The sequence below is a fragment of the Triturus cristatus genome, chromosome 4_2, assembly GCF_964204655.1.
Source record: "Triturus cristatus chromosome 4_2, aTriCri1.1, whole genome shotgun sequence".
Taxonomy (NCBI): domain Eukaryota; kingdom Metazoa; phylum Chordata; class Amphibia; order Caudata; family Salamandridae; genus Triturus; species Triturus cristatus.
This window is the reverse complement of record NC_140586.1, coordinates 563,957,264-563,980,410: the sequence shown is the minus strand read 5'-3', so window position 1 is coordinate 563,980,410 and position 23,147 is coordinate 563,957,264. Positions and strand designations below refer to the sequence as shown.

Here is a 23,147-nt window from a genome sequence, read left to right as displayed (position 1 = left end):
CCTTCCAAAACACGGGAGCCCCGGAGGCTTGAGCATAAAACACGCACAAGGAATGTCCGTGCCCGTCTGGGAAAGGCGGGAATTCTTCCTGGACCGCAGACGGACCTGAGAGGCTCCGTTTTTCTGGGTCTGTGGAGCGTTCGCTCTCATTTTTGTGCTAAGTTTGACATGAAACAAAAAGAATTCGCCTGAATACCCTGGCTCTGGCTGTCTGGAGGAGGGGGGGCCCACACGCTGGCCTTGAGCCCTGCCTCTCTGCGCGCCCCATTGTGCTCCGGAGCACAGAGGGCGCGCTTGTTCTCAGGGTAGGAGGGTTTCATCACTCGCAAGTTTCGAGCGCTCTGAGGTTTTTCTCATCCTTTGATCACTGCAAGTTTCTATCATTGCAATTCTTTTAATGGGCTTCGTGAAATCCTCCCCAAATTAACCTGTTCACGTTCATTTTCCACTGGTCATTGTGTGCAGTTATCTCCATTATATGTTATTAAGGATTCTGTGTAGTGCCTTGTACCATTAGATCGGCTTTGTAGCACTCAATGAATCTGCCACTGACCCACCCCCTTTTCCTATGGCTCTGGCATTTCAGACGAGCGGTTGTGCATGGCTGTTAGCAGAGTTGTGCTCAGCGTGTGCTTTAGTCATGGTTTCTATTGGAGCCTGACCCCCCTCTGCACCTCCATGAGCTGTGCTCTGAAATAAAACCCTTGAGCATTGCGTCATACATGTAAGCAGGGATCGCGTCAGAGAGCATTCTCGCACATTTGGACTTCTTCCAATCTCCTAAGTGAAGAGGCTGCGTCGACGCCAGTGTGTTTTCTTTGCTGTTTCACATGTATGTATCAGCTTTCCCATAAGACTAAAGTTATGAGATAGAGACGCGAGGTCCTATCTCATGACCTGAGATGGCGAGGCTTCCGTCGCCACCAGCTCGAGCGGCAGGGGATCCGCGTGCATCGGGTGCTCAGTGGTTGAACAGTTCTTCAATGTCCTTCACCTTGATCTGTACAACTGTAAACTTCAAACTATGATATGAGACAAGCTGGAAACATAACATAAACCCAGAGCCAAGACCCAGAGGCTGCTGCCAGCCAGGGCACTGCGGATCGCTGCCTGCAGGTTATGTTTCAGTCCTCCGTGTTTCCATCGGTGCCTTGGGCCCTTGCGCCAGACTGATGTCACTCACTGGTTGAAAAGGTTGGAAATCTGAGTATGCCAACAGACAACAGCTTGCTGCAGGGACAAAGGGGTGTGGCACCTGGCCCCAACTTTACAGCCCTAATCAAAGGCTGCTGACCTTTAAAATATAGCAACAATGGGGGTTTTCAATGGGTTCATAGTACATCATTGAAAACAAAACCAGATGACCTAGAAACACAAGAAATGTTAAGTTACCGTGGCCACAGAGTTTAATAAAAAGGAGGCAGTGACTCGCATGAGCTCAGGTATTTTCTATAACTGCGCTATTTGAGGTCCTACCTGTGTCTTATGGGACAGCGATGTTCGTCTGAGACTATATACCTGCACACTTGGTATTCCTTAGATTACTATGATGTATTTTGAGAAAAAAGTGATGTATCGAAATACTTACTGCAAAGAGAGGACTTTTTAGAAGGGATATAGCTGGTTAGAACTCAGCTGATAAGCGTGTGGTTGGTTCCCGTCTCTAATGGCGCTATGAGCACAAAAGGATTGAACACTGCCCATCCTTACTCACAATCAGTGGTCAAGAGTGAGTCAGGTGTTTCCATCTACCCATCTTTCTCTGTTGGTGAGCAGTGAGCACATGTGGCTACATTGGAACAGATGAGGCTGTACCAAGTGGGTGATGGTTGTGCCTGATATATGTGCTAGACATTTGTGGCTGTGCATTTGAGTATATGGGGTATCGGCAGTTCTGAGACTGTGCCTGAGCATATGAAGCCATGAATTGGTATTTTGGGTTGTGCTTGAACATATAATGGCTGTGGATGGGAATTTGATGCAGTAGTTGGCATTTTCAGGATACAGTATGAAGCTGTAACTGGTCATGTGATGTCTGCACCCGTCACATTTTATGGCCATGCCTTAGGACTATCACTGCAGCATCTTAGTTAATTGTCTAGTTTAATTTGTTTATTTGCTCAATCTTGATCTTGTACATATGTTTTTTTAACATTCAGGCACGTCTTTTCCTGTGATGTCACTTGGTTCAAAGAATGTATGATTTCTCTGGTGCTGCCCTGGAATTTTGTTGAATCAACATCCTCGTTTACCAGTTAATGTCACATGATCCATAAAGGTTCAGCTAATAAAATGTATAAAAACTCAGGATTGCGAGAAAGCGTAGAGGAAATGTATCATCAACCTATGTAGCATGGAATTTCCAGTATGAGTGTGTGCTGACATCTGACCTGTTCCTCCAGTGTTTTTTCCCTATCTTTTTTAGGACTTGCGCTTGTGACAGCTGTTGCTTTATCACCAGACTACTTACTGTTTTACAAAAAAATCATACTTAATATACCTACACAGTCTGGCTGTTGGTCAGTGGGCTTCATCCATTAGTATGTTCAATTCTCATTCATATTGTGCTTCCCCCGCCTTAGCATGCAGCATGGAACAGCCCACTTTACCCTTTATTGATTTCTTATACAAACTTTAAATATCGGTTATTTGTTTTGCCTGCATTTCGGGTGCCCAGTCAGGAGATTTATTTTCCATTTGTTTTTACAGTTGATGTTAAAAAGGTTTAAGTGATATATAAACACTTTAGCTTCCTGGTGTATGAGTGCTTGGTTAGGTGGTGATTTAATGTCATCTCCTTCACAAGCAATAACAACACTAGTTATATATATATATATTTACCAACTTTGCCCTGGAATTGAAAACGCACTCCATGATGGGTGATAACCAATCCATTTATTGCAGGAACTCGGCATTACACTTCGTGTACAATCTGCCTGACGCGTTTCGGGACCTCTCGTCCCTTCCTCATAGGCCGTGCTGCGTAGTCTCAGTGTTACAAGCCTCCATTTTATGCAACAATTACAAATGTTTCCTCTCAGGTGAGTATCATCAGAATAAAGCATTATGGGGCTTGTAGTACAACTTGTACCTCATTCCTCCAGTGGATACCTTGACTGCAACAGTTCATTTTCACGATTTCATTAAAACCCTCCAGTGGGCCACAGAGTGTCATCCGAGTTCCAATTATGCTCCCATCATGCCGCTATTACCACCCGGCATGATTCCAGGCTCAGCAGCCCCCAGACATTTTCAGGGGCGGTGCAGTTTTTGTCCACATACTACTTCCGATGATGGAATTACCTCCACTGCAGTCCATAGTGATACAAGGATGGAGGATATACTACCTGTTCATTTCTCCCAGGATCCAGCACTCCTCCAAATATCAGCCTCCAGACACTTTTGTATATGTTTAAACTCGACTTTAAAAATTCTGACCATTCATATGCTACTTTGTTTCCATTGCTGAAAAAGAAGAACGTCTCAGTCAGAGATATATACAATGGACCTCACAGGATGTCACGCACAAGCTTCTAAAGGTGAATGGGCTAGGTGGCTGCGATGGAAATGGACTGCACAGGATACTGCCTTTGGTGAACAACAGGCATTGGAAGCTTGTATAGACTGATTGAGGTTTGCACGTCCGGTCAGCAAGATTGGGGGGGTGGAGGATGAGCTTCAGATTTTCCAACAATCCTGCTGATATATAATGTTAAAATACATTATACGACAGGCAGGGTGCATGAGAGAGGCTTAAGGGGCAGTAGAAATGGAGAGGAGTGTGGATTTGTAGAAGTGCTAAGTAAGAAAAACATAATATTTTGTAAAATAACTAAAAAAAATGTACACTTCAAAAACAGAGAGAGGGAGAGAGTGTGTATGCGTTTTTTTCTGTGAGTAAATTCCTCGTGAAATCGGACAGATACCTCACCATACCTGACTGAAGGCACCTGCACCCAACTGTTTATCAGAAAATACATTTATTAGGGTGGTGTAACTCCCCAAACATCCCCTCCTGAAGCTGCGCCCCTGCGTCTGACTTGCCTATGACATGCAGCCACAGATATGTCCAGCCACATTAATACCCTGCCCTTAACAGCCTCCCCTTAGGACAGAATCATTCCTCTGCATTCCTCTAGTGAGGCGAAGTGGAGGACGAGTGAGGTGGGAAAGGAGTAATGATGTTCTAAAATTTGAGGGCCTTCTCAAGGCATTTTCTCACAACAGACGACGTATTACAATTTTTGGCTCCCTCTCCATTTTCTATTTGGCACCCACGTACCTACAACCCTGTTCAATTAGTTCATGATTAACCAGTGGCAGGGAGGGGGTCATTGGGAAACAAACGCACACATAAACTCTGACTCACACCCATGCATCCACACACGCGTGCAGACACATTTCCATTCACTACACTCACTCCCATATATTCATGCACGCACGCATCAAACATTTAAAAAAAAAAAATCACACTGCCCTTCGCAGCTCTGCCACAAAGTTCGTAGGAGGGTTGGGACAGCTGCCTCCCCTCATTGACTGACCTTACATCACCCAATGAGAAGAGGAAACAGTCCCTACCCGTCACAGGGTGGGTGGGGTCAGTGAGAGTTGCTGACCTCACCCCAGTCTGTGACGAGGTGTCATAGATTGACACTCGGCCCTGGGCACTTCAGGGCTTAGAACTGAAGTGCCCAGGTCTGAGGCAATCAGTGATGCTCTCCCTCATCACGAGGGGGGCGGGCCTTGGGGTGCTCGGCCAGACTGAGTATGTCACGCTCATAGGAGCTGTAAGATCTTCAGCCTAGCAAAGTTCAGCTCTGGCAGCCAGGAGCCTGCACATTTAGCCATGTCTAGCTCATGGATGCCAGACCTGAAATCAAAAAGTGTCAGGCAGGCTGACCTTTGCTCAGCCTGACAGACATACTTCTTTTTGGGCAAAAGGTGAGGGGCGTGGACCCTTACCTATAGCATGGCCCGCTACTGTAAGTGACATCCCCTAAATGTCACCTCCCTGGCCCAGACCTATGAAGGGCTCTGCTAAAATGGATGCTGATATTTTACATCGTACCACTCATCACTTTGTCTCCAGTCCTGGAATATTGTGTGATACCCTAATGCATGCAGGGTGTTGTAGTATTGTTTTTATTCTATTGAATTAATTAGTCAAACACACCTGGAACCAATGATTTGCAGGAAGACAAGGGCGCAGCTTACTTTGATGCAGCAGGTGCAGTGACACCGGGGACCAGAGGCATGAGGGGCTCATTCATATCTTTTACAGTTCAAACAGCAGCCAGGAGCCTTAATTCCTTCCTTGCACTAGGGCACATGACACACTGGCTATGCTATTGCTAGAAGAGGACTGGTGAGTTTGTAAAATAGATGCTCTTTTGTACATTTTAGGATCTCACCATTGCCTGGTCTGGTGGCATAGTGGACTAATGCACCCACAGCAGGGCCTGTGTTCAACCTAATGGTCACAGGTTCAAATCCTGCCGGGTCCACTCAGACTTTCACCTTTGGAGATCGATAAAATGTGTACCGTTGGGTAACAATAAGCCTCTGTTATTCAGAGCCAAGGTACCTTTCTGGTCGTACGCTTGCTTTACAAATACATGATATGTTCTCAGTAGGTAGGGTAGGGGACCAGGAGTGAGTGTTGGAGTAATGATTGAGATTGAGGAGGATGATGGTCTGATATACTCATCACGCCCTAAAGTGGGTGCCGCAGCACTTCCGATTGTCATGTTGACTCGGACTCAGGTCCGGGGGGGACTCCAGGTAACATACAGTCCAAGAGCTACGAGGCCTTCCCAATGGTAGGTGTGCAGTGTACGAATTCTGGTAACGTTTTCCCATGGAGAAGTCAACTACCACTATTAAACTTCATGTGTAAATAGGTCTGCCCCTGGAATCTTATGACTGTAAGGGTAGATTCACATTTCCAACAAAAGCAGACAGGTCGAGCACGTTGGTAATTATACCAGAGTGTGAGAATGGCATTCTTCTTAAGGAGTGAATTACAGCCAATTGCGGTGTCGGAGACAGTAAGGAACAGCAAGGAGGCCACTGGTTGGTAGGGACTCAGGATGTGAAGTGCTCAGAAGGTTCTGTCCAGTATCTCTCTTGTGAAAGGAGGGCACAGACTCTAAATGTTCTAAGGCAAACGTGCCTCCTGTTCTGTGAATCATTTTACGCAGGCATGTACGAACAGCAGTGAACTTCATAGAAGCTGAAAAGTGGCTTTGGGTTTAAAGTGCACAGTTTCCTTTTCTGTGTGTTGATGTAAAAGCTGAACATGCACAAAGTTTACATGAGGCTCAGAACCTCTTAATACAAGATGTCCATGTTAGCAAGTTGAAAGGAAGTGAAGTTTCCTTTACATCAGCGTCATGTCAGATAATTTATGGCATTTCGCGTTACACTTGCTATGCAAAATTCCTTCAGTTATGCCTGGTCAGGTAATTGAAGAGAGCTTGTGGAAAAATCCTACTGCTGGAGTATGGAAACAACGCAAACGACCAGAACACAAACAAAGGATTTTCACGGCCCTTGTGTTTTTTCCACAATTTCTTTAGTGCAAAATCCTTCCACAAAGGATGCAGTGTGCTCTAAAATACAGCACTAAATTCCAGATTCTATATTGTGTACTTTTGCGTAACTTTTCTGATTTTTGTGCCCCCTAATGGAGGCCATCAATAAATTATTTTTCCTAAATGGCAGGGCTGCCAATCTTCCGGTGATTGTGGTATCGAGCACTACACATTATTCTGTGGATGGTACAGAAGCTGGAAATAAAACCTCATCGTAATTTTCGATCTTGTATTGATTGTGCAGTATTCCGTTAACCAGGAGCCCTTGAACATCTCTGGTCGATGCTGTAGGAAGTCTGCATTATGTAGAAACGTGGTGTATTTTACAGCTCTGCCCAGGGTTCTACATGTTTGCATATAAGATCAAGAAACTGAAATAATTACTTATAGGCAGTGCTTAATTTGAGTCGGTGATTTCCGGTGCTCGACAATGACACCTAACTGTCAACACCAGCACTTATGACAGCTGCCACATGGTGGTGCTGTTTCTGCAATTAAAAGATGAGCAGAAATGCAGTTGTTCATTGAATCAATTTGCTTCAAAAACAACTTCCAAAGCGTCACAGGAACTTGGTTACGCCGCCAATATGGCAGTGTGCCGGTCCCCGGGACGCTTCCTTGGCGGGGCCAGCGCTTGGTGACGCGGTCCACGTCCGCCTCCTGCCATAGGGCAACTAGGAATGCCCCGGAAACAGTTAAAGCACTTCCAGGGCAACGTAGGCTAAACGGGTCCCGGATCTTGCCGGGACCTTTTTCAGCCAGTTTTTTGGGGGCAAAAGTCTCTTTAAAAGAGCAGCAGAGCGACGGAAAAGTCTTCTCCGCACCTGAGATCAGCACCTTTGCCAGCCCCACACGCCTGAGGATTTCTGGAAGCCCCGTTTTTTACTTTTCCCCACCCACCATCCCCTGAAGCAGCGAGTTGTTTAGGAAATAGTTATGTTCAGGCGTGTGTTTAACGGTAGTTACTTTACAGGTTGATGTTTGTAATGTTGTTGTCATCTACTGAATAAATGCCCGATCATGATGTTTTACTTTGCAGGGTAATGTCATTTTTTGCTTGTGGTATTTTATGTCCGAGTATACAGCTGTTCATTAATTCAATTTGCTTCAAAAACAACTAATACCAGCCGCCCAAGCCATCCGTATTGCTTTGGGTGCCTCGAACAGTCTGAAATGTCACACTTGTAGAAGTGTGATGGTTAGTAGTTGTGGAGGGACTGTCATTGGCAGCACTAGCGGTGGCAATGGGTGGTGCAGGCTGTGGTGGCCTCCTGACAAGGGCCTTGGCACTCATTTTTTTGCAAATTAAGCACTGCTTTTAGAAAACCCAAAGGTGGTTCGCCATTCAAGTGGTGTAGCTGCCCACTGTGAATAGGGAATCTCCAATCAACCCTAGCAAGCTCGATCAGCAACTGGTATGTCTCTTCACACACACACTTACAACACCCAAAATCATCCACATACAATAAGAACAATGTATATTGAATTGAAATTGTATTTATATAGCATTTACTACCCCTGACGCGGCGTTGAAGCACTTTACGGTGAGTAGCACGCTATCTTTGAGCCCAAAGTTAGTAGTCAGTCCATTAGTCATTGTTGTTAGTGTTGCGTGCTTAGGAAACCATTCTGTGCATTTACTCCAATTTCTTTATGGTAATTAGTGACTTATGGCCAGTTGTACGACCGTTTTTTGCAGTTGCAAATGGGAAATAGGCCCGTTTGCGATGGCAAAATAGTCCCCTTGTACAAACCCTATTTTGCAATTTTAGTAACCTATTACTGACTCGCAAAATAGGGTTTGCGACTCGCTATTAAGAAGGGCCGTGCCAAGGGCGTCCCTTCCTAATAACGAGTCGCATTTCAGTGTACGATTGTTTTGCAACCGCAATTGCGTTCGCAAAACACTTGCAGTCTACTTCAAGTAGGTGGTAAGTCACTCGCAAACGGGAAGGCGTCCCCAGGGACAGGCAGCGAAAATATTTTTGGGGGGACCACTGCCTGCTCTTAAAAAACTGAAACAAGCGTTTCATTTTTCTTTTTTTAAATGCATCCCATTTTCCTTTAAAGAAAACGGGCTACATGTAAACAAAACAAAACTGCTTTATTTAAAAAGCAGTCACAGACCTGGTGGTCTGCTGACCCCAGCAGACCACCATCCCTGGGATTGCTAGCCATGCCCAATGGGGTCGCAAATTGCACCTGCCTCATAAATATTAATTAGGCAGGCAATGTGTGACCCCATTATGAATCTCAAACAGTGCCTGAGACACTGTTGTTAATTCAATTTGCGAGTTGCAAATTACGAGATGCAAAACGACGCGATTTGCGAGTCGCAAATTGGAAGGGTCGTACATCTGGCCTTTAGGACCTCATTTATGAGTTTTTGCCGTAGGGCAGCTCGGCAGGCCTTCCTGCAGCGCTGGCCTGTGACAAAAGAAAAGCACAGGAATGCGCCTTATCTATCAGATACGGCGCATTCCTGTCCTTTTTCCCTGCACTGGCATACAATGGGCTGCCGTGCACCGGCGTTGTTGGGATGATTATTTTTGTGAAAGAAGAGAAACCTTTCTGCACAAAAACAATCACAAGAGGCTTTTTCTTCTTTCTATGTGTGCTGCTGAACCATAGATAAAGGAAAAACGAGGAGAAATAAAGCTAGTTCTCCTCATTGTGCCTCCCATACGTATGTTTTTGGCACTGCCTCAGAGTTACGAATTCTCGTAAATCTGGGGCAGTGTCAAAAAGCCATAGATGTTGCTGGGAACACCTCCAGCAACACCAATTGCACGCCCCTTTAACACAGAAAACTGTGTTAAAGGGAAAGATATATACAAGGCAGAATTAAGCCAAAAAAAGTGACTTATGTGCATATTATCAAGACAGGCTATAAAATTATCGCCGCTTTAGCGGCAGAAAACTGCCGCTAAAACGGCGATAATGGGCTTGATAATATGCCCTTTGGAATTCAAATTGAAGCTCAGGTTAGATGTCCTTCACATCTAACATGGGCTTCAATTGGAATTCCATAGAGCCTATTATCAAGCCCATTATCGCCGTTTTAGCGGCAGTTTTCTGCTGCTAAAGCAGCGATAATTGTATCGCCTGTCTTGATAAAATGCCCCCAAGTGCTGCCTAATAAATATGGAGCAAGCTCCTGCGCCACCGTAGCATCACAAAAAGTGACGCATCAGCGGCGCAAGTGGCTTATAAAGTGACTTAGGCATGATCTTTAGAGAATGCTATGTGAGAATTAACCGGCTATGGCTTATAAAAAAAAAAGGAGCTTAAGACAGAAAGAATGAGATTTAAAGTAGTATATATACAGAAGAGCCAGGCAGAAGGGAAGTGAGGCGCGCTCAAAATAAATAAGGGAGAGAAAAACTAAGTATAAGTTTTATGTAAGGTCCAATTTTTCATGCAGGATTTTAAGGAATATAGCAGGTGGAAATTTGTTTACATGCACTCCGTGGAGGTAAACCTGTTGAAAGAAATCGTTCAAGGCTGCTCCAGTCTACCTTTCATACTGACTCTCTAATATCTGTCCATACAACATGGCTCCTTTTTTCTCCTTATTAACCAATGAGGAAATAATTAACTGTGAGTCTCTTACTGTCATTACGTCCAGTGTTTCTTAGCCAGTATCTACAGAAGCACTGGCAAAGATAATGGGCCTGACCTTTGCAGGCTTGCTATATGAAAATAAAACGTTTTGGCAGCCACATGTTTTCTGAAAACAAATTATAACCAAAATACATTATCACATGCATAAATGCAGGGGCTTTTGCCACGTCCTCTTCAGTCATTGGTCTGTTCTACTGTCATTCAAATTTTACTTATGCCCACTGCAGAGCAGAGCTTGGGCAAGGGCCCCCACTTGAGCCATTGGTTCTCTTCAATGTGAGTGCTGCATTTTGTATGCACACACCCACATAAAAAGAAGCCACTTCAGTGCTTTAGTTTCTTCTTTAATTTCATGTTTAAAAAAAATATATATATTGAGCCATTTTCCCTTACTTTTTTGCACACAAATGCCCACCATTTTTATTTAGCGCTCAGTTTTTACTTATTTATTACTTTTAATGACTATTGCATGTATGTAAATGGAATACATTTTTTTTAAATCGCAGGCTTGCTAAGGACAGACCTATTGACTTTTCTAATGCCTGTTTTCACAAGTGTTAAAATAGCCGCATGTAACCACTTCATGGCATTAGTTCTAAAAGTCTCCCACAGTGTACATGTGGGGGATAGGAAGGACATGCGATAGCAGTGCAAAAGGGGTTTCTTTGGTTAGCTCTCACCCATTCTTCCTACTCCTTAGTTCAAGGCCAGGTGTGGACAGGTGCTGCCATACATGGTTGTCAGGGAGAGGGTCTTCGAAGGCCTGTGACTGTTGACAGAATTGATTAGTAACTGTACTAGGTGATGGCGAGGCCTAACTTTCTTATTTTGTTTCCTTTCACAGAGATCAGAGCCTTGTGGATCCAGCTGTGGACTATGTTAAGGTATGGAATTATACTCCCCCCGCCTGTGTCTGGTGAATGAATGATCAAGAATTGTGATGTTTGATAACAGTGGGTCAAAGCATGATGTGCCATTTTGGAGAATGTATTTTGTAGTGCAGCCCTTGGACTGCTTGTTTCACATCGTGGGGTTATTTACTAGCATTTTGTGCAGGCCCTAGTGTGGTACAAAGTGACGCATAGTATTGCGGCAATTTACTTACCACTATAAAAGGCGAAAATGCAACTCAATATTGGGCAGCGGCAAGTGTGCACTCGTGCAACCTTCCAAAATCTGTATCTTGTTGTATATTTTGGTCTCCTATATGAGATTAGGACATCCATCTTGAATTACCTTTACCATAGGTCAGAGGTCTTCAAATGTTTTTGCTCAGAGCCCCCCCCCCCCCCGCCAAGCCAAATGTTTTGGCGCCGGGGCCTCCCCTCCAAAAATGTATGGCAAGAATAGGAAGAGTGGGAAGGTAAGGGGTGAGCTCACGGATAGCGCTTATGAGATCATTTTAGAGGTATTTTTCTGCGGTTTTTAATCCACGCTATATGTGAGATTTATAAAAGTACAAATGTATTAAACCAAAATAGGAATTGACCATAATTGGGGTGTTGTGAGCCTGGGTCCCAATGGAACTGCACCTACAACTGCTGCACTAAAAAGCCCTACAAAAAAGAATCCCCCAATACTCCCCACCTTCCTCAAGGCATCTCTCTGAGGAAGATGTCTCTATCATTTGTAATTTAAAAAAATATCCCTAGACACCCATATAGAAACATTTCCTCTGGGCTATCTCTCTGATGCTATCCAAAGATCTCCCTACTTTCCTCTTTACTCTGCCTGTTACTCATGGGGTCTGGACGACCAGAGCACTCAGTCTGAACATGACCCTGCTGGCCTCCTCCCTGTCACCCTCTGGACTCACCTTGATGGACATGTGCATGTAAACAGAGGTCGAAGTGGATGGGATACTTGGGGACCCACATGCCATCAGCTTTTTTCATTTTACAAAAGCAGTTCCCACACATTTCATTAAAAAACAACCACCCCTGAACAGTTATTGAGGCCCTCGAAGTGTCTCTGTGTAAAAGCAGAGGGGGCGCAGGTTTAGGTGTGGAGGGGTTTTCCTGTGATGTGAAGCTCAGGGAGGGATACAGAGCTAAGGAAGAAACAGGCATTCTCAAAGGGGTGTCTGCTATCTGAAAGAATGTGAATGTGTGCAACAGGTTAATCACTAAATGTAAAGGCTGCTTGGAAGCCAGTTTAGGCATTAATTGATGGAACCACCTGAGGCTACATGAGGACAAGTAGTTATTCTTCTTGATACTTAATGTCAGGGTGTTATAAGATGAGTTCTAGAAAATGTAACTTTTAATAGACAAATGTGTGCACTAGGTATTTTTACCTATTACTAAAATATATAAGTTTAAAGCACTTTATCTTAAACCATCAAATTATTTTGCAGCAATCTAACTCATACTGTGTATAATATTTTTTTTAAAATAATGACTTTCATTTCTACAGTGCTTTCTGCTCCAGGCTGGGGCCTTGTAGCACTATAAATACACAAGTCACCATTACTCACATCTGCAGCGGTCACATTACCCAAATGAAATTCCATAACGTAAACAATGTATTTCTATCTGATTAGCTTAATCTGCATTTATTTTTCGTTTAAGGTTTTTCCAATATTTTACATGCAATTACCTGAAGGTGGAAAACAAAAAACTTGAAGACTATTTTGTTCTTTTTTGCCACCACGTGGCTACAAGGAACAACATATTATGTGAGTGTCTTCTTTTTTTACTTTGTTACCTGCATATAAAATAATACAGAAACATTAAATTATAATTAATTGTAAGTTGAGCTAATTGAATGGAAATACATACTTTAACATTATGCGAATGTATGTGTTTTTTAACCATTTCAAGGACGTCATGTAAATGAAGAAATTGCCTAGTTGCGCTTCCAGGCCATCTTCATTTACAAGTACTTGTTGAGCCATGTGCGCCCCCCTGGGAATGCAGCCGCGGCCCCCCCTGGGGGCGCGCCCCACAGTTTGAAGATCTCTGCCCTAGGTGAAGTGACATTGTGCTTAATTCCCCAAATCACCCCCGCCCCTCTGCACTGCTAACATAATACATGATACAGCCATGAATGGAAAAAGGGGGTGTAATTAAGCTTTTAATATTTTTTTCATAAAGCATGCAGGGCAAAATAAAAATGATATGTTTTCTATGATGGCATCCTCTGCCAACATTGCTTAGCAGATAGGATGACTCTGAAGACATGACAGAATTCGGATGCGTACCAGCAAGTGTGCGTGGAGCCCCGCCATTTCCATGATGAGCCGTAACTAGGGAAAATTGCTAATTGTGCGGGGCTCTGAATTCGTTGCTACTTCTCAGGGGAAGTCCAGTCCGCCCTGTGTTTCCTTATGGCTATGTTATGTTTTATGTTATGTTATGTGCATCTGTTACGTGCGGGCTTTTTAAACGAGTACCTCCCGAGCTACAGGTAGCTCTCCTGCTACCTGCAGGTAGTTCTCCTGTGTGCAGTCCACTCTACTAAATTAAAAGCTTTTGCGCGGTTTAATTAATATAAGTATTCTAACATTGAGTGTATTGAAGACGAAAATGTGTGTATTTTCAGAACTCAGAAGTGATGTTTGGAGAAAAACTGGTAAAATTCCACATTACATTAAAAGTTGGGATTGGAGTGCTAAATCATTTGACTTTGTGAAGATGATACCTGGCTTTTTGACCTTGGTGTCAGGAACATTGCAGCCATATATGTTATGCTTTACTCAAGTAGGTGCATTCATAATCGTTTATCAGGGTTGCCACCACTAATGTAAAAAGGCATTGTCAAAGATGATCACAGCTTGAAAATGGCGGCCAGTATTGTAATCCTGTCTTAAGTGGTCATTATTAGGACACTAATGATGTTAATAGCTCAGGATGATTTTCATTCAACATAAGTAGCTCTTATTGCTAAAAAGGTTTGAGACTTCTGTATTGTGCATAGCTTATGTACAGTCTGGTAGCGCTTCTGGAATTGAGCACTCTTCCCATCTGCTTCTTTGATTTGTCTTTGACCGGAATCACAGTGGTCTGGAATCACTGTGCATTGCGAGCCAATCATCAGTTTGTTTAATGTAATATTTAGAGACGGTGACTCTGTGTGTTTAACGTGTACACAACACATCCCTTTGCTGTTTAATTCATATCGCAAAGTTGAAGGGACGCTCATTGCTAGGCCTGAGGAGTTTGGACTCTTATAGGCACCGTGTATCAGTCAAATAGCAATATAGCTGTGGTTGGCTTGCGGGTGTGGCAGGCTTCGGGTAGCGTCTTCTGGTGGTTCTGCTGGGGTGCATTTCTATGAGGAGTGTGCTGGTGGGGTGGCAACACTTAGCCAGCTAGATGACTCTGGTGCCTCGTTTTGTGTGTGACGTGGTCTGGTTTAGTTGTTCTGTTGACTCTGCAAGGAAAGTTATGTTAGTAAAATGTGCTTCTCCGACTCTAGTGCTTTCCCTACCATTTAGCTTTGGTGTCTGTGATCAGAGAACATCTACTGGGCCCTGCTGTCTGTCATCTTCATCAGCCTTTAAAGATAGGAGTGACAAAATCATAAATATTTCTGACAGAGATGCTCAGTCCAAATTCTAAAGCGTTCAAGTGTATGCTTCACACTTCCTGATGTCACTCTGGTGATCCATTTGTGGGGCCAATCTTAGAGCCAGGAGTGGAACATCACTCCTGGGCCCTGGAAGATTTTACCAGAACCCCTGGCTCCATTTCACAGATGTCAGCAATGACGACATATGGCCTATTCATTTCAAAATCGTGCATGCTATGTCAAATTTTGCGCCACTTTTCTTGGTCAAATATATTTAAAACGTATGACTTGTAGTCAATTTTTAGGGCGATTGTTTCTCAAACTTTCCTGTCGGAAGGTGGACCAGCAAAATCCCTGCGGAGGTTCAGACTTGTTTGTACAACCCGAGAGTATTAGAATATTACTTAAATGCCCCTTTGAGATCTAGAAGACTTTCTACAACTTATGTGAACAATTTTATGTAGAATCCACCATTCAATTCAATTTCTGGAAGAATTCTTGGTGGCATAAGACTACCCATGGAGAAAGTTTTGCTCACTAGTTTCAGTTGTTTGGTTCAGTTCTGGACAGGTATTTACAGCCCGCCAAGTTCAAAATTCACCAGCCGCTACTGGTGTCTGGTGTATTCTAAAAAAATGTTTAGCACTGAAAATAGCTTACTTCAGCAGCATCACATTCTAACAGAGCTCAATCAATCAGGCTTTGGCGGCACCCTGGACAGCTCTATTAAAGAGTTTGCTCTTTTGACCCGGCAAGTTGCTACTGTGTGCTGCTAGATAGGGGATACCTGCCCTGGAGCTACAGATGTCTGTTTAGGGTTCCAGTGCAACATGTTAAAGCAACACCATTCGGTGCAACGCTTGTACCACCCACACAAGCGTGCAACTAAATCTGAAGTACCAGCACGTCAAAGTTTTATATTTGTAGGTCTGGTGTTAGCCAAGATATATATATATATGCGTGTGTGTGTTTAAAAAATGTATTTACTTATAGGGGCTTTCGGCTAGCACTTTTAATCCATCAGTCAGTGTTTTCAGTCACATTGTTTTTCCACCCCCTACAGCACACAGCTGGGGCAACATGCCAGCCCACTTCATTCATTGGCTATCTTCAGTGTGAGTGATAGCATTCTGTCCTTTCACAAGGGGCACATCCTCACTCAAAGGCCCCTTCAGCACCAGGGCAACTTTTTTGAGACAAATAAAAGGTTTTTGCTTCTAGGCAAGCTTTTTCTTTATATGGCTGAGGACCTACTCGCTCACCCGTCCCCTCCAACTCTGGACCTAGTAGCTCACCCCTCCCCTCCAACTCTTAAGATTTTACAAAAAACATAACAAAACAAGCCTTGACAAAGCCAAATGCCTGGCAGCCAACACCAGACCTATTAGCTTTGCCAATGCTTGTTTTTGTTTGGTGCCCTGGCCCGTGGCACAAAACGTGTACACTATGACTCCTAGCATTCACTGTCGGCCTACCCGAGAGAAAGGCAGTTGATCAACTCTGCATTGAGCAGATGGCCAGGAGATCTTCCATGTACCGTGATATCAATGGTCCATGTTCTAAGGGATGACTTGCAAACCAATGACGGCATTTATGTTTTAAATAATTACATTCTGCGAGTCCTTTCAGTGTTTTAATTTTATCAGAGATCCCAACATTAGTTAATAATAAACTTTCAGTCATGGGCATCCATAGATAATTTTAACTGACTTATCCCAAGCTATTTTTGTAATTCCCTTCTAGAAACCGTTTTCTACACGGGGAGTGCAGTGCATGCTTGTGACCCACGAATACATGATAAAAGATCTCCGCAGAGAGCTGCGTATGGAGCCTGCTGGGTATTGCACTCCCCACCCAAAGTGGAGCCTAACCCGTGATGAAGCATGCATCCCACCTTGGTGGGTAAAGGTCCAGGCATCATCCTAGATAAGGGTTGCTCTAGAACCAACAGCCTACTTTTTGTGGCTTTTGGACAACTCTGCTGCCACAGACCGTCATGCGTTATTTTGAGGATGGATACTCTGAGAGGGCGTATGGTGGACAGCTCAGGGTCGCGGTCCCACTTGTTTTTATAGTGAATGCCTTTTGTCTACAGCATGAAATAAACCTTGACATATTTAAATGTAATTTGCAGAGGATGGCTCTAATGAGAGTTTAATTGTCAGAAATTTGTTTTGCTTCATTATGTACGTAAATGGATGTTACATCACAAACACTGATCAAAACGTCAGTTTCTTTGTAAGGGCACCCAGACTACATAAAAATTCAAAACATTTTACTTGTATTTTAGAGTCTAATATTTTTAATACTTCAGAACTGCCAAGCGAGACACTTATATACTGTAATATACTGTTCTAAAAGTCTGTTTCTTCATGGAAAGGACTTATTGTAGAGGCCCAGAGTGTTCCCACAAAGTAAAAACCAAAACTGAAGACCTGTTTTAAAGCACAGCTGTTTTACACAGAATAAAAGAGGCTCATAGGCTGGTTTTCTGCTCATATAGTGTACAAGAGACAGCGTTTGTAACATTGTGTAACTGTGCGTTCTCGCATACAAACTAATGATGAATAACACATTTCCAGTAGCTACTGGGAATGTGCATTTTTTCTTTAAAAAAAAGTATTAAGCATAGCCATTTAATACCTTTGTATCAATAGGTGCTAAAGTGTTAAAATAGTGACGTAACACTGCCACAACATATGCTGTGTAGTGCTGCATTATTTACCTCTTGTTGCCGCATTATTACATCTCGCCACATAATTTGATCCTCCGCTGCCTCATTAGGGCCAGTGGCCCTAGATATACCTCAACATTGCGTTGAATGGCAGCTCCTGAACCCCGCCTCTGTTGATACCGTGAATGCTAGGGGGCACTGGGTGTTGGCTCGGTGTGGTGTACCTTAGTCAAGCACAGTCAGATGTTGCCTCGGGTAACAGATAGCACCCGAGCAGATGGTTCTATTGCAAACATTGGCGCAGGAGTTTTATAAAGTGAAACGTGTGACCTTGGTCACCTCAGAACAATAGTGTAGATTCCCAAAGTTGCTTAATTTGTCTGCTGATGTCCACAGTTAAGAGGAACAAGGCAGGCGCTGTCTACCACCGACGGATGATCGTGGCTGTGATTTACGTGGCGTAAATGAGGATGTGAGTAACCAAGAGCAATGGTTTCACACCTGTAACTGTCCTGGTACGTGAATGACATGCCCACACCTGCACGCGCAGCGATATAATCTCCTCTTTCAAGCACTTACGAAGAGCAAACACGGTAATGGTACAAGCAGCAGTCACTGAGTTCCGCCAGCCAGACATACTGCCGCGAGCCTCTGACATCACAGGTATGACTGCGGCACGGGGAGCCAGAGAGCAGAGGGGGGCTCCGGAGTCAGAGGGCGCAGTGATTCACAAGCGCCCGGGGCCTTGTGAAGGGTGCACTGTGTGGAGGGTTCCACATGGGATCTACAGACAAGTGTGTAGTAGCATCGTAGCTGTTGGCTAAAGAAAAACACCAGTACAAAGTGTCTCATACGACATGGGGCCACCTGGCAACTATAAAGTGCACAACAGTCACCAGAGTAGATTTATCACCCGTATCTTAGAGAATGGGAGAAATAAAAAGGAAGTTCTTTAAATAATCAGTTCTAGGGTGCAGATCTCTGGGACTACAATAGGGATTTAGATAATGTCCAAGTAAAAAAACGTTTAAAAAAATGCAGGAGAACATAGATGTTGATGGCGCAGCAGCTGCTGTTTCAGCCTAAGGGTGCAAATACTGCCGCATAACAGTGCCAGCAATTTACTTGAAATTCACGAAATGGCCTGAAAAAATGTTATAATGTCCACAAATAGGAGTGAATGTGCCGTGGCGATCCAAAAGAAATGCCCCACCACACAATGAAATGCAGTCTTTTTCTGCATAAAATTGACCTATGATTGGCTACCCAAAAAGCGCTTCCATGCCTTGTCAGGAGTAGTAAGCGCTATATTAATGCAATTACAATAAGACTGACCCACAATTTGATTTAAAAAATCCAAGTTGCAAGCGGCAGAACTTGCCAGTAAATGCAAGTAACATTGCCAGCGACGTCAGAAAGCGTATTGCCTTGGTGCCGCAGGAATGTGGAATGGCGTACAGTGATACTGCCATGCTAGACAGCATGACCACAGGGAAGATTTCAGTGTTGCCATGAATGGAGGCAATCCCGCAGTATTGCTATCAGTACCCTTCCCACTGCCATTGGACGCAGGATTGTTATTCATGCCACAGGATTGTCGCATGGATGCAGGGAGTATTGCCACACCACACACATAAGACGATGACTAATACCAAGACGTTACAGCGTGACTAAGCAATATTTCACATTTGTTGAAATACTGTGCTGTTTTTGCACACTGGTGGCCTGTAGCATGGTTACACTAGATTTTTCCATTTTACGTCGTTCAGACATCAGTTCTGTTCCTTTCTGAGCCCCCCAAAACCTGGCCATTTCTGCCCCCTCACAAAACCTGCCTTTATCACACATACGCAACAGTGTCTCGCCTTTGCTGCCCGCGCACAGACCCACAAGCAATGTTCTGCTCCCCTTGAACACATGCACATAAACAATACTGCACTTTTAATACCCTCAACAACGCAGCACCTATTCTTTCCTGCCTTTCCGGGCAAACAAAGATACAAACCTGACAACTCCTGTCCCATCAAAAAGGTGGCCCCTGCTGCCCCTCCACACACACAGCTGGCCTCCTTTACCCCCCCGTGCAGTTTCAGGACCTGTCCCTCGCGCAGGTGCCTGGGTCAGTGGCGGGAGGGCGCTCTTCTGGAGGTGGCAGCTGCCCCGGGGCATCTCCGCCTTTTCCTAGTTGCTTGTACTCTGTGCCCACTGATCTCCAGACGTGTGTATTAAAGAGGCTATCCAGGGTAGAAGAAAAAAAAAACACTTCCTTTACCAGCCCTACATTGCTGACTATCATCAACGAGAGGAACTTGTTAATAAGTATCTACATATTTGTAGTATTGTATTGTAAAGTAGGATGTAAACCTTGTGATTGTTTAGCTGATCCTTGACAACCACCATGCTTCTATTCTGGAATATGGAATGAGATCAGGGCCGGACTGGGAACCGAAATCGGCCCTGGCAAACTGCTCGGCCGCCCCCCCCCCCCTGTGTGGCAGGGGGGTACGGCCGAGCTGATTGAAAGGGCCGGTTTCGGCCGATTTTGTTACAGGGGGCTGATTGTTCCGGCAACCGGTAACAAAAATGGCCCCCCAGGGACCAAAAACCAGCAACCCCCCTCCCCTCCACCCCCCCCCATGGCGGCCCACCGGGGAAACGCCCGGTGCCCGCTATGGCCAGCCCGGCCCTGAATGAGATGCATAGAGGCTTGGATTACAGTTGCTGAGGGCCTGGCCAGAACAGGGGTCTTATGTACTAGCTGAATAAACGACTTTGTGAATCACATCCTGATCATCTGCTTCTTAGAAGAACTCTAGAATGTTGCTTTCTTTGAAGTCTGCTTGGGTTTTGAGATGAATTATAACATCCTTCACCGTATGGGCCCTTTAAAACTGTGCCCTGTCCTGCAGCCCTGGTGTAGAGGGTACTTCAGGGAAGAGACGGGTGGAGTCGCCTGGGTGTTCCATTTTGGGTCCAGGTTTTGTAATTATTCACCACAGATTAAAGTGGACTCTCTTTGTATGTAAACCGTGTGCATTTGATTTCTTGAAAGTGATATATATGTACAAAACAAGGAGTTTTAATATTAGCTCTGAAAATACAGTGGTATTTCTGTCTTGATAAAACAATAATTTTGAGTTGTAATTTGAGCTTACAAATAATAAAGATTTTTTAAATCTTGATTTGTCAATACTGCCAAGTGCCCCACTGACGTACGAAATGCTTAGCAAGTCCAGTATTTTTAGGTAACAACACTTTGCATCCTGAGACTTATTGCTTCACATTTAACATTAGTGAAAAGGTCCCAGCATAAAAACGTGCTGTTGGCTAAAAAAAGACACCCAAAAATGTGTCGCATATGGCATAGGGCCACTTGGTAACTTTAAACTGCACAACACTGACTAGAGTAGATTTTCCCTATATTTAGAAGGAGAATGGTAAACATGGAAGTTAAGCTCCTATATAACTAGTTAGGTCTTTTTGCAGATGCCCCACAGCTTTTGCCCCTATTTGCACTACTAGATGCTGGTTTTCGACTCTGACAGTGCACTGAAGCCTGCTGACCAGGCCCCAGTGGCAGTGCTCTGTCCTTAAAACTGTTATGTGTGAATTGGCACCCCCAAATGACAAGGACTTCATCCCCCTCATAAGTCCTTAGTATATGGTACCAGTGGTACTCAGGGCATGGGTGATAAAGGGGTCCCCAGGGCTTGTAACACTGTTTGTGCCACCCTGAGTGACCCAAATAAACTACTGACAGCAGGCCTGCCATTGCAGACTGCAAGAGGGCAAGAGCGGTCGCCGTCGAAGCTGGGGAACAGGGTTCAAGTCTCGGCAACGACGCTAAAACATCCTGTGATTCTGAGCAAATCACGTCATCTCCCCATGCCTAACAAAAACAAGCATTGAAATAGGTCTCGCCCTCGTTTAAGTTAAAGCAATTCTGTTTGTAATTAGGTGGCTTTTTAGCTTTGCTTTTATTAGTGTTATTCAAACTTTCATGTACATAACATGCATATGTATGCATATATGTATATGTATGCATGCATTTATATGTGTATTTATATAGATATGCAGATGTATATATGTATGTATACACATACATACATATATATAAATGCCTATGCATATATATATACATATGTGCATATGTGTGCGCGTAGAGAGAGGTAGAGAGTAGTAGAGAAAGAGGTAGAGAGTAGAGATCGAGCAGTAGAGAGTTAGTAGTAGAGTGAGTAGTAGAGAGTGAGTAGTAGAGAGTGAGTAGTCGAGAGTAGTAGAAAGTGAGTAGAGTGAGTAGTAGAGAGTGAGTAGTAGATACTGAGTAGTAGAGAGTGAGTAGTAGAGAGAGAGTAGTAGAGAGAGTAGTAGAGAGTGAATCGTAGTTTGTGCAATTAGGAGAAAGAGTAGGAGAGAGAGAATGAGAGAGTGAGTAGTAGAGAGTGAATAGTAGAGAGTGAATAGTAGAGAGTGAATAGTAGAGTGAGTAGTAGAGAGAGAGTAGTAGAGAGAGTATTGGAGAGTAGTAGAGAGTGAGTAGTAGAGAGTGGTAGAGAGCAATTAGTAGAGAGAGAGTAGTAGAGAGTATTAGAGAGTGAGTAGTAGAGAGTGAGTAGTAGAGTAGTAGAGAGTGGTAGAGAGTGAGTAGTAGGTAGTAGAGTAGTATAGATTGAGTAGTAGAGAGTAGTCGAGAGTAGTAGAGAGTGAGTAGAGTGAGTAGTAGAGAGTGAGTTGTAGAGAGAGAGTAGTAGAGAGAGAGTAGTAGAGAGCAGTAGAGAGTGAGTAGTAGAGAGTGCAATTAGTACACAAGTGTAGTTCACAAATTAAATATGATAAAACATGACGACCGACTGAACTTTTCAGATGGAAAAAATTTCCTCTTGCATTGCCCAAAGAACCACTTCGGAAACAGAATGATACACCCACCCACCAACAGCTTGGGGTGAGACACACAATATGCACTGAGCCGATCCAATATGTAACTAAGGCTGTCTTAGAGCAAATACTTGAGGGGGACCCAAACAAGGCTTGCCAAACCCTCACTCTATGCGTATTCTAAACAACAGGCAGGGCCATTGGAATTTTTTGACAGGAGAGAAGCAAATTATGCTGCAGGGTTGACTAAATTATGAGGAAATAAAAGAAATTATGTTGCATAATGCACCACAATTTGTGACAACATTATTACCATATTTTGACAATTCTACGCACTAGCATTGTCTGGGCAAAAGTTTGAACTCATTATAAATTTAGCACCTAAAGTTAACATTCAGCAAATGAAAGGTGACCAGTTAACCTTTGCAAAGGGGCTGCCAACACAAACACCAGGATGCGTTTTCAGCAACTTTTTATTATTTAGCAGGTGATTGTATGGCAAATCCTTAAGTATACATAACAAAGCCATGCCTCCGATTCATAAATTCATAATCTTGACGAGAAGTCAGCAGAGCACCAATACTGGTCTACAAAAAAGAAGGACAATACTCGTCAACTAGCATTTGTGTCGAGCCAAAATCCGATGGTTTCTAGGTAAAGAATGCAGTAACTAAGATGATACACAATATGAGAGAGCGTGAAATCTGAGAAAAGGAGGCTTGTTGGCCTATTAATAAACATTTTGGCGGTCTGGTGGTACTTCATTCCTGAAAACTGCTAGATTTCTGTGCCGCTATTGCTACCAATGAAACAACATAAAAGAGGAACATGGGTAACTTAAGATGCGCCATTGTTCAAAGCGAGACCAA

The 23,147-nt window shown here is 43.8% G+C and overlaps 1 protein-coding gene across 2 annotated transcripts in view; it reads left to right on the top strand.

Annotated features, from left to right (window-relative positions):
• The window catches only part of BCAR3 (BCAR3 adaptor protein, NSP family member), a 261,862-nt gene that overhangs the window by 80,256 nt on the left and 158,459 nt on the right, over nucleotides 1–23,147 (top strand). For both annotated transcript variants that reach the window (XM_085602205.1, XM_085602208.1), the window contains exon 3: nucleotides 11,062–11,101. In XM_085602205.1, coding sequence (XP_085458331.1) covers nucleotides 11,062–11,101 — 40 coding nt within the window. The remainder of the gene's footprint in view (nucleotides 1–11,061; nucleotides 11,102–23,147) is intronic.